The sequence below is a fragment of the Triturus cristatus genome, chromosome 10, assembly GCF_964204655.1.
Source record: "Triturus cristatus chromosome 10, aTriCri1.1, whole genome shotgun sequence".
Classification (NCBI taxonomy): Eukaryota; Metazoa; Chordata; class Amphibia; order Caudata; family Salamandridae; genus Triturus; species Triturus cristatus.
The window spans coordinates 65,679,264-65,697,222 of NC_140593.1; the positions used below are offsets into that span (position 1 = coordinate 65,679,264).

The 17,959-nt window shown below is 43.9% G+C and overlaps 1 protein-coding gene across 1 annotated transcript in view; it reads left to right on the forward strand.

Annotated features, from left to right (window-relative positions):
• The window catches only part of GALNT15 (polypeptide N-acetylgalactosaminyltransferase 15), a 143,706-nt gene that overhangs the window by 113,551 nt on the left and 12,196 nt on the right, over positions 1-17,959 (forward strand). Inside the window, exon 6 of the mRNA XM_085630980.1 lies at positions 17,694-17,888. Coding sequence (XP_085487106.1) covers positions 17,694-17,888 — 195 coding nt within the window. The remainder of the gene's footprint in view (positions 1-17,693; positions 17,889-17,959) is intronic.

Sequence of the window (17,959 nt, forward strand, 5' to 3'; positions counted from 1 at the left end):
GTGCAACATTTGGAGATTGTTAAACGATGAGTACTGTGTGCTAAGTAAGTAAATGTTGCACCTCGATCCTCTAATGTATCATGTTTTGCGTGTTAGTGAATGAGGTAAGGGTCTTATTTTGGCACTGGAGTGGAAGCATTGAGGGTGAGCCTTTTTCTTTTTTGTTTGTGTGTAGTCAGCGAGTGAACGGCATGCATTTAAGTTGGCCATGGCGCGATGTTAGTGCGGGAAAGTTTTGCGTGAGAGTGAACGGGAAAAGATAAGAAATGGACGCGGGAAAGTCAGTTGGAGTGAAGTTGTTGGTGAACCTTTAGCGGAGTTTGAAATGCGAAATGGTCTTGTATGTAAAAGCATTGTGTGTAGCAGAGGAGGGTACGAGTTAATTAAGTTAATGTTTCAAGAGAGTCCCAAAGTTTGTTAGTTTGATGATGTTTGGAATCGGTTTGTTTGATGGTGCCGTGATGTGATGAAATGACGAGGAGTGTTGCATGCGTTTTAGAGTAAGTGAAGGGGTTAGGTAGTGAAGCTAAGAAGAAAGAGCGAGCAAGTTACGAAGAGGTTCGGTATGTCGTGTAGTTCTGTTTTATTTTGCGCTGTAGTCAAATTCCCCGTTTGGCGTGTTTTTTTTTCCCAGATAAAGTAATGCATCATTTTACTGTAGCCATGCCTTGCGTGTTTGAGGTGCGTGAAGCACAGTAGGACAACTGTTATTAAAAGTCGTAAAAAATGTATACTTTCAACAGAACTTACCAGATGTGTTGTGTTTTTCTGATTCACCCCTGGTGCGAATTCGTTGTCGTAAAATCTCGCCTCGGCCAATCTGAATTTTTCAAAGTATAAATAAATCAGTATTAATGTTTTTGTTGATTTAGTAGTCTGTATGTTTCCAAGGTACGTACGGAGTTAAATAATGGCATTTTGTTGCATAATTAAGTACCTGTACATACTGTCGGAGCAAATAGTTGCATTGTCCCTTTGAATAACTACCTTGTACTAAAAATATTTCGATGCGCCCTACAAAGCATGGGGCCTATTATCAAGAGACCGCGTTAAAAGTATCACCGCTTTAGCGGCCGTTAAATGCCGCTAAAGCGGCGCAAATGTGTTTGATGATAGGCCCTGCAGTACACAGTGAATGTGTCTGAAAAAATCTATGGAAGGTGTGCAATTCATTCCCCCCAACGTAACTAGAAATTTCCCATTAAAATCGCCTGAAAGAAAGTTTGTTCTCCTTAGCAGCTAAATGTAGAAGCAAGTTAAATTGGAATGTAACAGCATTGGTTTTTTTTTGTCCGCCAATGTGTACCCAAAATGGCCTTTAAATAACAGATCCAGCAGTACAGTAATAGAGATAGGTTACATTGAAAATTAACATTAAGAACATGTAGGTTGTTTAAGTTGGAATGGCCGAGAAGTGCACTTACTTAAAATGTAGTTGACCGCTGTATCTCCTGCGAATGTTGTCTCTCTGTGCAGCAAGGAAGTAACATTTGTAAGCATATGTGCGCAGAGTTTAAATAGATCCAAAGGTTATAAAATGGAGTCAAGGTGTTTGACAGTGAACAAAGAATCAAGGCGAAAGTGGGGCTGGATGTACAGATAAGATGGAGCCATGAATAGTGTGAACTTTCTTGTAGTGTGAAAGCTTGCGTTGAAATGTAAATGCCCTTCCCCTTTCACATGTAAGTGCAGGCATTTGGCTTTGTTTGAGTTTGTCCACGGTCTTTTAAAAAAAAAAAAATTTCATATGGTGCTTTATGTTGCTTCAAAAGTGTAAAGTCTTTCCCCCTATCTTTTTTTTTGTTGTTGTATAAAGTCTGTTGCTGTTTTGTCCTTTGTGTATGTGAGTTTATAGTGTACAATGTAACCATCACCAAATAGGTGCACTCAACATGTGAGTTACAGACATTTCAAGAAACGTTGAAAAGTGTTTCCTCCTCCCCTGTTGCACCACGTCTATGTGTCTTTTTGCAAGGCCATGTTTGACCTGGCGTAACAAACAACTCACTCGAGGGTATTTCTTACTGTGATTTTTTGGTTTGCCTTTCTGAGTTATATGACCAATGTTGCACGCTAACACGCCTGCATTTTTGTAAAACTGTCCAAAGCGTAATCATTCCCGTGCATATGTGAGAATGTTTAGCTGGCGTTCTGTTGTTGGAGGACAGGAACATAACCCTTATTTTTTCATTAGAATTAAGTAGTAGTGGTAGTAGTGTGTGAAAGAAGAGCTATATTGAAAGTATGCGTTTTATTGAAGATTAGTGCAGCTGAAGTAGTGAACAGAGGCCAATGTTCTAAAATTCCTGTTTCAGACTCCCACAAAGTGGCTAACCATTGTGCGTTGTGGAAACAGTAGTGTTTGTGTTTGTAAGGCTTCTGAAGCAAAAATTTAAATAATATGTTCCCAATGCTCAAATTGTCACAGCTAAGTCTGTCCACGTTAACATTCCATCTTGTGAAACTAATTCTTTCCGAGTTGCTACTTATATTAAGGAGGATGTCTCGATACGGCTTGTGCGGTACTGTCGCTCGTGATTTGTTTCGTTGCAACACGTGCAAACGCGAATCTCATAATAAAGGTGGATAGCTCTGTCAGGCTTCCATGCCCATTGTGCCAGTTGTCTGTTCCCTCTTTATTAATAGTAAAAGCAGTATTTGCACAGCATATATTGGATGTCCTAGTAAATGCTCTTTATTTAATTAGTAATCGTTCTGTTTGTAAAGTGTGAAGTGACCATGGCTCGGAATGTTATTTCAAAGCAAGTACACGTTTTGAAATAGCGTGTCGCACCGTAATTAGCTGCCAAACCAAAATTTTGTTTGGAAAAACGTCTAATTGTAGGTTTATATAAGACGACATTAATGGCTCATTTATGTATAATTGTCAGAGTGGCAAGTTTCGTACAGACAGAAGCAGGCCTTGCTTGACTCCCATTAGAGCAGGCCCTCTAAGAAAGGTGGTGGTTTGGATGACACCATGTAACCTTATTAATTTCTAAGGAACTCAACATTTTCCTGCACCTTCAATGCCTGCTGATGTGCATAATAATGCTCTGTGTGTGAGCAAAAATTGCTTCCCTTAACCCAGCTCCCGAATTTACATCCAATGTCGAAGCACTCTGTATGAGGCTTGGACTGCCGTGGCCAGTGGCAGCAGTTTGTCCATCCTTTGATCTTCATTAACTCACTGATTCTCCCTGTCACTCACAAAAAGATCAGTCCTGTGTAAAGTAAGGGTTGTTCATATAAAGCCCTCTAATAATATCCCCAGGCAGTGTTCATGCTTGATAAAACGGCATAAAATAAATAGAGCTGGAGGATGGAGCATGTAAACGTAAAACACGAGGACTGTCTGGAGTGTTCCAAGACAAAGTTACTACAAAGTTATTAGTGCGTGTTTTAAAGTTCCTAAATTGTTCTCTGCATGTATTTCGTTAGCAAAACCCTACAATCTACGACTCTAATGTGTGTTTAAAACCTGAACAGGAACCGGTTTTGCAACTTGAATTCGTAAGGATGTCTGGTATTGCTTGTTTCTGTCCTGTTGCCCGTGTTTACTGTATTTGTAACACTTGCGAATGCCCCCATTAACCAAGATGGATGGCTCTTTCTGGTTTCAACTCAGTGGCGCCTGTTGTCTGTTCTGTCACGGAAGTCTCCCGTGCAGTAAGGGAGGTGGAGGAGCGGGTGAGAGAGGGGGAGCAAAGCCTGACATGCGAGTGGCGTGCTCTAAAAAATATCCTTAGAGCTGCCCATCTAAGCAAGCTGGTGGCTTGGATTACATTATGTAATTCAACAGATGTCTAATAAAAACAAATACAGCCTCCGCTTTCAGTGCCTGCTGACGTTAAATGTATAGGTAGTGAATAGAATTCCTACAACTCCTCCTTAATAAAGGTGTGTGTGGCACTTACTAATGCTTTCCTTCCCCCATGTTCGAGAAAAGACGAACAGTGTATGAAGTGTACCAAGACAAAGAAATAGTAAATAAAGTTAATTGTGTGCCCACGAGCACTGTATGAAGTGCTGCAAGGGAAATGAACTAAATGTATTAGTGTTTTTGAATCTCATTAATGAATCCGGATGGCTCTGTGTGGCTTCGCTGTAAGGGAGGGGGAGAAGTGGCTTCGATTGTGTCACACCATAATTAGCAGACAACCCACGAATTTCTTTTGTAAAAACGTCTAATTGCAGGTTTATTTGGCAAAACGTCTAATTGCAGGTTTATATAAGACAACATTAATGGCTCTATTATGTATAATTGTCATATCGCTTGTTTCTGTCCTGGCGCGAAAGGGGGAACAAAGCCTGACATGCGAGTGGCATGCTCTAAAAAATACCCTTAGAGCTGCTCATCTAAGCAAGCTGGTGGCTTGGATTACATTATGTAATGGAACTGATTTAAAAAAAAAATCATGCCACAACATCTTGTGATCTTTAGCAACGCACGTATTGTGCCTTTTGCTCCCAAACAGAACAGTACAGTGTAAAGTAAGCGCTGCTCATGTAAAGCACTGTAATAATACTTTCAGGTAGTGTCCATGCTTTATAATCCAGCTTATAAAAAAGAATTACGGTGGAAGGCACGTTATTCCACTGTACTGAAAAGTACTTTTGCAAAGTGTTAGTTTACAATCATGTTTGTAAATTAGAAAAGAGCACTTGCAGTTGCTATTTAATGTGCCGTTGGACCAGAGCAGTTCCAGCTTCTAAAAAATAATTACGGCGGAAGGCACGTTATTCCACTGTACTGAAAAGTACTTTTGCAAAGTGTCAGTTTACAATCATGTTTGTAAATTAGAAAAGAGCACTTGCAGTCGCTATTTAATGTGCCGTTGGACCAGAGCAGTTCCAGCTTCTAAAAAAAAGAATTACTTCGAGCTCAGTTGTGTCGTGGGAGTGGGGGAGGAAAGCCTGCCATGTAAGGGAGGGGGAGGAGCGGTGTCTTCGAGCTCAGTTGTGTCGTGGGAGAGGGGGAGGAAAGCCTGCCATGTAAGGGAGGGGGAGGAGAGGGTGGGAGAGGGGGAGGAAAGCCTGCCATGCGAGAGCTATAGTTTACAATCATGTTTGTAAATTAGAAAAGAGCACTTGCAGTTGCTATTTAATGTGCCGTTGGACCAGAGCAGTTCCAGCTTCTAAAAAAGAATTACGGCGTAAGGCACGTTATTCCACTGTACTGAAAAGTACTTTTGCAAAGTGTTAGTTTACAATCATGTTTGTAAATTAGAAAAGAGCACTTGCAGTCACTATTTAATGTGCCGTTGGACCAGAGAAGTTCCAGCTTCTAAAAAAAAGAATTACTTCGAGCTCAGCTGTGTCGTGGGAGAGGGGGAGGAAAGCCTGCCATGTAAGGGAGGGGGAGGAGAGGGTGGGAGAGGGGGAGGAAAGCCTGCCATGCGAGAGCTACAGGATAGCAGCTGTGCGCGTGCACAACATCGCGAACGCAAGCTGGAGGCCTGAAAAGCCACTAGTTTGCACTTCCAAAACCAGCTTACTAAAAGTCTTGCCAGAGCAGCGCTAAAGCGCTGGCTCAGGCGAGACCTAAAAAGGACTTTCTGAACCTGGGGAAGGTAGGAAGAGGCACTGGTCTTCATCTGAGGTTGGTAAGAGGCAGTGTTTAATTTGTAAATAACAAATACCAGGGCCCACGTCAGAAGGCCACTGCAGCTTGCGCCACCCATTGCCCCTAACAGTGCTGCCAGTGTCAGAACCAATACAACTACTAACCATCACACTTCTACAAATGTGAGATTTTAGACTATTCCAGGGCTCCAAATGTATAAGAATGTCTTGGGTGGCACTGCAGGCATTAGTCATTTTTAGAGTATATTGCATAAATAAACAGCTGTTGTTGTGCAGATTTCTAAATTAGACAAAAGGTGCCACCAAGTGGCAGACTGTCATAAGTGCCAGTGCTGACAATTAAGTGCCGGTAATGAGCACCGGAAACCACTGCCTCAAATTATGCCCTGATAAGAGGGAAGCTTGTGATTTAGGAAGACTGTGCATCATGCATGGCTCCGTGTGCAATGAGAGGACATTCGAGGAGCTAGGTCTGGCTACCGGAAGTGAGTAAAGAGCTTGAAGTGCTGGAGTAATATGGCGTGTAGTCCGAAGATGAAGCAGTAGTCTGGCAGCAGATTTCAGGATCTTTTGCAGTCTGCGAAGGTGAGAAACCGGGGTCCCCAGATCTAACCATTTGGCATCAACTACTGGGTGTGAACTAGAGCCAAGGTAGCCTGGATCCGAGGGGGAACCCCAAGTTTCAAAAGAAACATCTGAATGTCCTGCAGGTGATTAGCGGGTGCACCTAAGCAGTGTAATTTTATGGATTTTGGGGGCCCAGAGAAACACATATTTTGGCCCTCTTTGGAACAACTTTGACTTCTATTGCTAATTGAAGCACTATTTTGATTAACAATATTGAATTTTACACCATACATTGAAATACAAAAATTCACAAATGTGAGCTAGAGTGAAAGATCACTTTTGCTGGTGGCCTCCTGGAAGGTGGGAGCCCTGGGCAGTTGCCCATTTTGCCCAAGCCATAATACATCTTTATGGTATTAGGGAGATATCAGAATCCATTGTCACTCACGGTACCCTTTCTGGTGGGAGCGGTCGACTGAGCGTCCAAGGTATTAGGGAGAGTTCAGAGTCCAGGATCACTCCACGATACCTTACCTGGTGGTAGTGGCTGACTGAGCGCCCAAAGTATTAGAGAAATATAAGCATCCATGGTCACTTACGGTACCTTATCCGGTGGGAGCAGTCAACTGAGCGCCCAAGGTATTAGGGAGATATCAGCATTCATGGTCACTCAAGGTATCTTATCTGGTGGGAGCAGTCGACTGAGCACCCAAGGTATTAGAGAGAGATCAGAGTCCATGGTCACTCCACAGTACCCTAGCTGGTGGGAGTGGTTTACTGAGCACTCACAGTATCAGGGAGCGATCAGAGTCCATGGTCACTCATGGTCCCCTATCTGGAGGGAGCCGTTGACTTAGCATCCAAGGTATTAGGGAGGGATCAGAGTCCATGATCACTCCACGGTACCTCGTCTGGTGGGAACCGTTGACTGAGCACCCAAGGTATTAGGGAGGGATCAGAGTCCCTGATCACTCCACGGTACCTCGTCTGGTGGGAGCCGTTGTGAGGAAAATAAAAATCTATGAGGCCTATGTGTCCCCATGTGCCCCCCCCCCAACGCTTATGTGCACATACATGTAACCTATGTATTTCCCCTCCATGGCCTTTCTATCATGATGCTTATGCTATAACGTGGCCTGCCATCATCCAGTCTCCCATGAGAGAAACGACAAATCTGTATTGAGGCCTACACGTTTTTCATCATGTTTTCCTGCATTTTCATGAAGCCCATGTTTATGGCTCAGCCAGAGCCGAAAAGAGGTTTCATGCCTCAGAACGCTCTGAAAGCTGCAGCTACGTATCCTTGGCCTTGCACACTTGGGCCTCAGCCAAAGGGGCCCCGACCGAGGTGCCGAGACAGTATTGAGCACGGTTATCTGCTTACTCTTACTGAAACCACATTCTTGCCTGGTGAAGGAGGAATGAACGCGACCCATCTGCAAGGAGGGAGCCCAGCCCTACTGTCTCTCTTTGTGAGATTGCAAAGCTCACGTCAGTAAAAAGCCCATAGCCCCCATGTAAGGCCTCTGCAGTAAATGAAGTAAATGAAGAAATAGATGCCACATCGGCTCTTGGTGATGAGCAACCTATGTCACAAATCAGTCCCTGCTCCAGACATCGGATATCAGATAATACAAGATGTGCTGGTCGTCCTGACACTGAAGGCCTCACTCACTGAAGGCCTCACTTCCAGACTTGTCCGGTTGCATAGCAACCCTCCCCACGTCAGTTACACGTCATGCTCGAGTTGAGCACAAGTAAGGCAAAGTTCCAGTACAATTCCAGCAGATCACGCAACCCCCTCCAGGTATCCACCCACACATGACAAATTACCCATTATCATCAAGTGGACGCCCACATGGACGCCCACCTTCACGCCTACTTACATGCCCACATGCTCTTATCTCATTCTCTCTTGCTCTTTTGCTTATGTACAATTGAGAAATGTATATATACTGTACTCTGTGAATAATGTTTTGAGAATATTGAGAATACTTTTGAGTCCCTTTCCAGATCCTTTTTGGTGATGGTAATATTCTCCCTTTGACTCGAGTTATTGGAATAAAGCCCTTTATGAACCTGATACCACAGACTCAGCCTCTTGCTTTATGCATGATCTTATTTATATTTTAAAATTCTGAGAGCGTAATATTTTATTTACCACATAATGGCGCCCGAATAGGGACATCTCTTTCCCCACACGCCGGAGATGAAGGTCCAGTTTTGCCCCCTTCCATAGCCGTGACGGACTTCAAGCGCGCACGTCGCGGGTCTTCCCGCCAACTCCCTCAGGCCAACGAAGGGGACAGACTGCGACCAGGCATCCATACGAGGCGGTGAGGAACGCAGATTGTCCTACCCAGAGCCCACCTGCGAGAGAGCTGTGTCCGAGGTATACAGAGGCCCACCAGGTTCCAAAGTTCCGAAGTACCTACGTCACCAGTCCGGTCCAGTCCAGTCCAGAGTTTCCGAGGCCTTCTGTTCCGTTCCGTGCTACCCGGTGAGTACCGTTGCTGGGGAGGCGTTTAGACGTGCACATTAGTTTGTGCCGGTCAAGACGGGTTTGGGTACACAGATCCGGTCTGCACTGTTTCAGCAGTGTATCTGTACTGTTTAGCAGTATATCTAGTAAGTCTTGTGTATAATACAGTATTCTCTAGTATTAGTGTTATGTCAGTAACTAGTTTTTTCTAATTATCATTGTTCGTTAAATGTTAAATGTTAAATGTTTTAATATGTTTTAAAAATTGTGGTATGAATGAGTGTTCATTATTGTGTTTATTGTAATTTATTGTGTTCAAAATCAAGTAGCAAAGTTTAAAGATGCCGTTCTTTTCAAAATTAAGACAGATCAAAACTAGAAAAGGGGTACTCGAGGAAGCTGTTCCCATTCCACCTAGGGACACCCCAGGGTACTTTATGTACCATAAGCATGGCCTAGATGCCGTATTATTTCTTGATTTATGGGTGGACTACACCAAGGATCTAGCCGAAAGTCAGAGGTGGCCCGCAGTTGGGACATGGGATGCAGATTGCATCATGAGAGTAGAAGAAGAATTATGGAAAAAGAAAGCCAGACAGTCACAGAAAGATGCCATTGATTTATGGCGTAAAGAATGGCATAGACGCACAGAGAAAGCGCTCAGAAAAGAAGAGAAAAGTAGGGAGGATTCAGACAAAGTCCGAGAAAACGTATTAGTTGAGGAAGGTATCCGAGTAAAAGCAGAACAAGTAGACAGACAACGAAACACTCTTATGAAAGAGAAAATGTAGACCAGCTCGGAAGGATGCCATTGAGTTTTGGCGCAAGGAGTCACATAGGAGGACAGAGTAAGTGTTTCACGAAGCAGAGAGAAGTAGACTGGAGTCTGGAAAAGCCAAGGAAAAGATGTTACAGGAGGAAGTGGAGCAGGTAAAATGAGCGCAGGCTGACAGAGGAAGAAATACTGACGTTGCTGGTATTTATCCCGTCCTTTCAGAGGACCTAGCAAGACCAGTTAGAGTGCCACCGCAAGTACCACGATACATATAATAATGATATAGTAGCCCAAAGGTTCTTGAGCCTCCCACCAAACGAACAGCGCATAGCCGGTGTTTACATGGTCCAACATTTGACTACGTTGTCAATAGGAAATTGAGAGGGGTGTAGCTAGAGAAGGAGCAACACCTGTGATTTGATGACACCCCTAATGTACAAAGTGTTAACGAAAAAATAATTAGTGAAAAGTTTAGCTTGAAAAAAGAATTGTGGGTATTTCGAATTTGCAAATTGTTCAAGAATACAGGTTTGTGTTCTTGGTGGTCCAGTGAGCCAATGTGCTGGGTCAAGTCGGTAAGATTATGACCCCCTGAGTGCAAATTGTATGTAAAAATAATTTTTCAATTGGGCGAATTATTGCAGTTTTTATGGAATTGAGTAGTCTTTTTGTCTTTGACAGCTTCAGAGTGAGGAGAAGGTGGGGGCTGTGTAGAGCAGTATGTGATACAGAAATCGGAGACAGATTCTGACCTTGTAACCAGTGTAGGTGGGGGCCGGTGAGAGGAGCAGAACAGAGGCACTGCTTAGAAAGCTTCTCTGACATCGCATCTGTGTAATGCCTGCAGCCGGAGAGCCTTGGGGGCCAGGAGTAGGAACAACAAAAAAGTTGGCTGGCAGCCCAGGCTCAGGCCGCGCTGAGGGGCTATTTTTAGCTTCTCTGATAAGACAGGGCAGCTGAGAAATGTAAGTCGAGAAAGATTCCCTTGTTCTATTCTGTGCAAAACCAGTGCCCCGAGGAAATGTCTATGGAGAAGATTTGTTTTATTTTTTAGCAATTGTTATATTGCTTCTGGCCAGAAAGTAAAATGTTGCTCTTGCTTGGAATTTTAAGGGCTATGTGCCTATATAAAAACGATTTTCAAATTCAGACATTTTTGAATTGTGGCCACAAGCTGCCACCAGTTGCATTGGATAAATGATCCAGTGGTTAAAAGTCTGTGAGGAGAGATGAGAGGTGCGTCTTCGTCTGGGACATTAGGGTACATTGTGTTGACGAAGATGCATAGCTCATTTTTATAAAAAAAAAAAAACCAGGTTCGTGTGTTCTTCGTTTTTGATTATTCGTGCTGATTCTGTGTGTCAGACTTGACACGGTGATTTCAGATGGGGGTGTATAGGGCAGGTAAATCAGTTATTGATTATAAGCCTGACAAATTAAGCAGGCCAGAATGTTCGCCTCTGAGCTGTAGGTACTGTAATTGCGCATCGCTGCTCATTTATATATGTTAGTGTAATTGTCTATGCTTTCTGTGCTTGGTATACTGATGGCTTGGCATATGTATTTTATATATGTTTTGTTTTTGTGTTGTATTGACCAGTATGTTTGGCATTAATACAAGTTCTCCTGGGCGTTACAGAGATGGACGTGACGACGTAAATCTTTGCGCTGCGCTTGGCTGGAACTTGTTCACAATTACTAAATTTCACAGACATGATATTTCCTTTATCATGCTGTCAAAATAGCAGACAACACGTTATCAGTGTATGTCTAATTGGTATTGGAGATGAATAAAAGAAGAAAAAAGTTATGCAAGACTACAATATGTATCACATGACTGCCTTTCTCTTATAGACAGGCAGCCTCGGTCATATGTTTCCAGATTGGACATTAAGGAACCATTATGATCTGTGCACTCGCATCTTAACTCTTGAAAGGCCTGTTTTAAATAAGGACTGCCACCCCAGAGTGACAAGTGAGGCTCGGTATTTAGGGTAATGAGAACATATCTGACGGGATTTCCTTTTTAAAGTTTGCTTTAGTAAGCTCATTCTTGTAAGTGGTGGCCCCAAAAGTTGACTTGTTTTTAAATTAGGCTGTTTATTGTGTAGGTGGAAATTATTGCAAAATGACGGATTTCTTTAGCAGATGAATTATTAATTATCAACATTAACAACTGTTCTCAAACTTGGTTTTCCGAATATTTAGGTAATTTAGCATTCCTATTAGGCTGTGTATCTCCTATAATTTTGCTTACGCCCAGTAGCTACACACAGGGATTAATAGTGTTGACAAGACACAAGGTTTGATAGTGTTTGACAGCAGTGAAATCTGTTTCAGATTTCCTCCTGTCAAAAAGGGGGGGAAGGAGGAGAATATTGGCTTTCTGCTGGCCCCTGAGGAGGTTCGCTTCCCGCTAGCCCCTTAAGAAATTAAGCCCCTTAGAAATTAGCCCCCTTAGAAATTAAGCCGAGGAAATAGGTATGGTGCTTTCCCCTTTTTCTCATGTTTTATTGTGATCTTTCAGGGGAATTAGTCCAAGCCCCTAATACAGCTTCTACTAAAGTCCTCCCTTGGACACAAGAACACACTGTGGCATTTGAAGAATTAAAGAGAGCTTTATGTCAAGCACCAGTTTTAGCAAACCCTGATTACAACAAATCGTTTATGCTTTTTGTGACAGAGCGGGATGGAACAGCACTATCTGTCCTAACACAAGATCATGCAGGAAAACACGAGCCCTGTGCTTATTTTTCTAGTACATTAGACCCAGTAGCACAGGCTTTGCCTGCGTGCCTAAAATCAGTTGCAGCAACGGCCTTAGCCATAAGACAAAGTGACTCGATAGTGCTGGGCCACCCTCTGACAGTACAAGTACCACACGCAGTAGAGGTTCTCTTGAACCGGACACAAACACAACACCTGACTGTAGCTAGACTGACAGGCTATGAGCCAACGTTATTTCAACCACACATAGAGATCAGACGATGCAACATACTGAATCCTGCTACCCTTTTGCCCTCCAGTACAGAAAGCGTTTCACCACACGACTGTGTTGAAGTAATACATACCGTGACTAAACCAAGACAAGACTTGACAGACGTTGCACTCCCAGACCCCGACCTAACACTATAAGTTGACGGCTCATGCATGAGGACAGGGGCGGGAGAATTAGTGGCAGCATATGCAGTGACTACTGATACTGTAATAATAGAGACTAAAAGAATAGACATATTGTCAGCACAAGCAGCAGAGCTCATCGCCCTGACACAAGCGTGCATAAGAGCTAAGCACCTGAGAGTAAACATTTACACCGATTCTGTGGCGAGAAAGAGGTTTCTTGACCTCTCATGGGGCCAAGATACAGCATGGCCCCCTTATTCAAGCCCTACTGGAAGCAATACATTTACCAACAGCCATAGCTATCCTAAAATGTAAAGCACATACTAGAGCCACAGATACCATTTCCCAAGGCAATGATCTGGCAGACCGAACAGCTAAACAGACAGCTCAGACCCCACTAGACATGACAAAATCACAGATACTATCACTGTCCAAAGCCATGACAGTTAGGGATCCTTCCAAGGATGTACAAGACATACAGACACATGCTACTATGGACGAATTAAAGAAATGGTCGGAACAAGGAGGGGTACTGACTGATCAGGGTTGGATGAATAAGGGCAAATCCACATGGTTTCTTCCTGATTCGATGGTACAAGTGATTATAAATACCGCACATAGTCCTGCACACTTAGGAGAGAAAGCAATGATAGATAGCTTACAGAATATATGGTTCAACAAGCACCTGCGTGCAGCAGCGAAACAAAAGGTCAGAACATGTATGATCTGTTGCCAATTCAATCCAGGTAAAGGCATTCCGATGGAACAAGGTGGATTCCATCCACCTGACCACCCTTTTGAAGTGCTCCAAATGGATTATATCCAAATAAACAGATGTAGAGGTTACAAATATGTCCTGGTACTAATGAAGCAGGTGTCCCTTCTGTTAGGGTATACCTGGAAATTCCATTGTGTGCGACATCCTGAAGCAGCAGGCCTTGTAGAAAGACATAATCGGACATTAAAAATTTGCGCAGACAAAGGTGTAGATTGGATGGTAGCCCTGCCGGTTGCCCTCTTTTACATGCGAATGGTAGCTCATTCTAGAACAGGCTTATCTCCCTATGAAGTGGTCTTTGGTAGACCACCAAATATGTGGGGCACTCCAATGCCTAAAAGATTACTGATGTTGATAGTAACATGCTGACAGATTACCTGGCTTCCTTGATGTCTGCACTACTCTCTTGTTGTTCGCAGGTTGCTGCCGCTTTCCCTGACAACACCCAGGTCAAAGAATACTCCATCGCTCCTGGATGGAAGGCGCCAAAGTCAGTGCTCTGGACCACGGGGACGGCCGTTAAAGTCAAAGGGCGGAAAGGATGGTTGCACCTTCACCACTCTTTTACAAAGGAAAATACCTTTTTCAGACTTTGAACACCATTTTCTAAGAGGAGACTCCCCAGCAGTTTCCACAAAGCTAAACTTAGATCTAAAAAGTCAGAACCCGTTTGATCAATTAAGTCCACTAGGTGGTGAAGCGGTTGAACATGTATTCTGGCTTGCATAAGATCTTGGACAATAACATTGATAAAAAGAGCAAGATAAAAAACAAATACTGTAAAATATTACGTGGTAGATGTATAGTGACTGTAATTTTTCTATCTCTTCTGTGCATCACGATAATATGTATCAGCTTAATACTACATGCTATTTTTCCTCCTATTGCCTCACTCTTATACTCCTCCACTAATGATACCATAAAGCACACATTTAGTGATCTGCCATCCTATGAGCTATCATATCGACTTGCCTTACGCAACAATACCTTTATTCAGATGCTGCACCATTCACATCAGACTAGCAATGCTACAGACTGCTGGGTCTGTGGCCGATTTCCCCCGTATCAGAAGGTAAAGGGAGTGTTGCCTCTTTTTCCTTTTCCGTTCTCCCATGATGGTTCTTGCGGAGCATGGTTTGCCTTAATGACATCCATCAACGGTGATGCCAAAGAATACAAAGCAATAACAAGGCTCCACAAGATTGCCCAAAACATACATCAAGACCCAGGCACGTGGACATGGTCCGGTTGGCTCTGGGGATTAATATCGGCTTGGGGATGGAAAGTGTTGACCGTCTGTGGGTTGATACTATTAATGATATTCAGTTGTTGCCTATGTCTGCAGTGTGGCCCGGCCATTTGTGGCCTGTGTGCTACTGCATGTGTTCCACATCCCCATTTACAAAGCATTGAAAATGGAAAAATAATGCTGCAAGAACAGATCGACTGTCTCATGAAAATAGACGTTACATAGGGGGTTCACTAGGGTACAAGGAGGGAATGAGGAAAATAAAAATCTATGAGGCCTATGTGTCCCCATGTGCCCCCCCCAACGCTTATGTGCACATACATGTAACCTATGTATTTCCCCTCCATGGCCTTTCTATCATGATGCTTATGCTATAACGTGGCCTGCCATCATCCAGTCTCCCATGAGAGAAACGACAAATCTGTATTGAGGCCTACACGTTTTTCATCATGTTTTCCTGCATTTTCATGAAGCCCATGTTTATGGCTCAGCCAGAGCCGAAAAGAGGTTTCATGCCTCAGAACGCTCTGAAAGCTGCAGCTACGTATCCTTGGCCTTGCACACTTGGGCCTCAGCCAATGGGGCCCCGACCGAGGTGCCGAGACAGTATTGAGCACGGTTATCTGCTTACTCTTACTGAAACCACATTCTTGCCTGGTGAAGGAGGAATGAACGCGACCCATCTGCAAGGAGGGAGCCCAGCCCTACTGTCTCTCTTTGTGAGATTGCAAAGCTCACGTCAGTAAAAAGCCCATAGCCCCCATGTAAGGCCTCTGCAGTAAATGAAGTAAATGAAGAAATAGATGCCACATCGGCTCTTGGTGATGAGCAACCTATGTCACAAATCAGTCCCTGCTCCAGACATCGGATATCAGATAATACAAGATGTGCTGGTCGTCCTGACACTGAAGGCCTCACTCACTGAAGGCCTCACTTCCAGACTTGTCCGGTTGCATAGCAACCCTCCCCACGTCAGTTACACGTCATGCTCGAGTTGAGCACAAGTAAGGCAAAGTTCCAGTACAATTCCAGCAGATCACGCAACCCCCTCCAGGTATCCACCCACACATGACAAATTACCCATTATCATCAAGTGGACGCCCACATGGACGCCCACCTTCACGCCTACTTACATGCCCACATGCTCTTATCTCATTCTCTCTTGCTCTTTTGCTTACGTACAATTGAGAAATGTATATATACTGTACTCTGTGAATAATGTTTTGAGAATATTGAGAATACTTTTGAGTCCCTTTCCAGATCCTTTTTGGTGATGGTAATATTCTCCCTTTGACTCGAGTTATTGGAATAAAGCCCTTTATGAACCTGATACCACAGACTCAGCCTCTTGCTTTATGCATGATCTTATTTATATTTTAAAATTCTGAGAGCGTAATATTTTATTTACCACAGTTGACTGAGCACCCAAGGTATTAGGGAGGGATCAGAGTCCATGATCACTCCACGGTACCTCGTCTGGTGGGAACCGTTGACTGAGCATCCAAGGTATTAGGGGGGATCAGAGTCCATGGTCACTCCACGGTACCTCGTCTGGTGGGAGCCGTTGACTGAGCACCCAAGGTATTAGGGAGGGATCAGAGTCCCTGATCACTCCACGGTACCTCGTCTGGTGGGAGCCGTTGACTGAGCACCCAAGATATTAGGGAGGGATCAGAGTCCCTGATCACTCCACGGTACCTCGTCTGTTGGGAGCCGTTGACTGAGCACCCAAGGTATTAGGGAGGGATCAGAGTCCCTGATCACTCCACGGTACCTCGTCTGGTGGGAGCCGTTGACTGAGCACCCAAGGTATTAGGGAGGGATCAGAGTCCCTTATCACTCCACGGTACCTCGTCTGGTGGGAGCCGTTGACTGAGCACCAAAGGTATTAGGGAGGGATCAGAGTCCATGATTACTCCACGGTAACTTATTTGGGGGGAGCGGTTGACTGACCATGTAAGGTATTAGGGAGAGATCAGAGTCCCTGATCACTCCACAGGACCCTACCTGGTGTGAGTGCTTGACTGAGCGCCCAAGCCCTCTTAGCTCCCTGGAGAGATCAGAGTCCATGGTCAGTCTACGGTACCCTAGCTGGTAGGAGCCGTCAAAGGAGCGCCATGTCCTCTAGGGCACTGAGTGCATGAGTCGAAGGCAGACCTTTCTGACTCTTCTGCTGTCAGTAGTCCCCTGGTAACTGGGTCACTATCTGTGGGTGCCCTTCCTGTACCCCTGGCACCTACACTCACCTTTAGTGTGTACATAAAGCATTGTTACTTGCGGTGCGCCAGATGCTTGTGTGTCAGAATAGTGACAGAAATATATCATCTAATACCCAAGTCTGATTATTGATTAGAAAAATATCATTACACTGGGTGTAATATTTTCTATTAACTCCAATGGGGCGATATTATTGTAAACATTATTTGGGACTCTCTATTTTCGACAGAGAAATATTTTTGTCAGTCTGATATTGAAGCCACGACAGCCTGGTACCACACTGCACCAAATACAATATCATAGCTTTATGCTGCATACCAAAGAGATCGAGGGATCAAATGTAGGACCAGGAGGGCCGAGTCCAGGCCAGATTTTCAACAAATCCATGAAAAATATATTTATTTAAATGGAAGTCAGTAATTACCCAGAAAATATGGCATATATCGAGCCCTCCTGGACAAATGTTAAATTCCCCTGTAATAGATCGTCAAATGTTCAATCAAAGTTGAATTGCTGCTTTTAATAATTACATTTCCAACATGATATAGACTGTCAATTAAAAGCACAACTTGCCCATAAAAGTGTGTTCCCTTTCATCAGCACGTTGGTGTAAATGAAACAGAAAATCACAGAAAAGAGCACATTATTCTTAGGCAAATATTTGACTTCCATTTACAACATAAACTTTTCTAAGTTAAGTGATGTTTTTTCTTGAGAATCAGCATTAACAAACACAAACTTTCTTGAAATAAATACATACAAATATATTTTACTTCTGATGGGTTCACTTTAAAGCATTCAGCTGAAGTCAGACATATTCATTTTGGCCAGCCTTTGACCCCATAGATTCTGAGATGGGACACTGTTGCACCCCTACTTACCCCATCACCCTTTCCCTCCATGGATGTGCTTCCAGGTCTGGTTGTGCGGCGGGTCGGTGGAGATCCTACCCTGCTCACGAGTGGGGCGAGTTCCCCAGGACCCCGAACCCCAAACCTTCTCTGACCACCAGACAGACTTGAGGAGCAAGATGTGGGTCGCGGAGACCTGGCTGGGCACCTACAGGGAGATCTTCTACAAGCAAAACAGCGAGGCCTCCCTCCTGCGCAAGGTAAGAAGGGAAACACCGTCTGCTTTTCTTTTTTTTACTTTTTGACTAATTTTGAACACTGTATATCACTT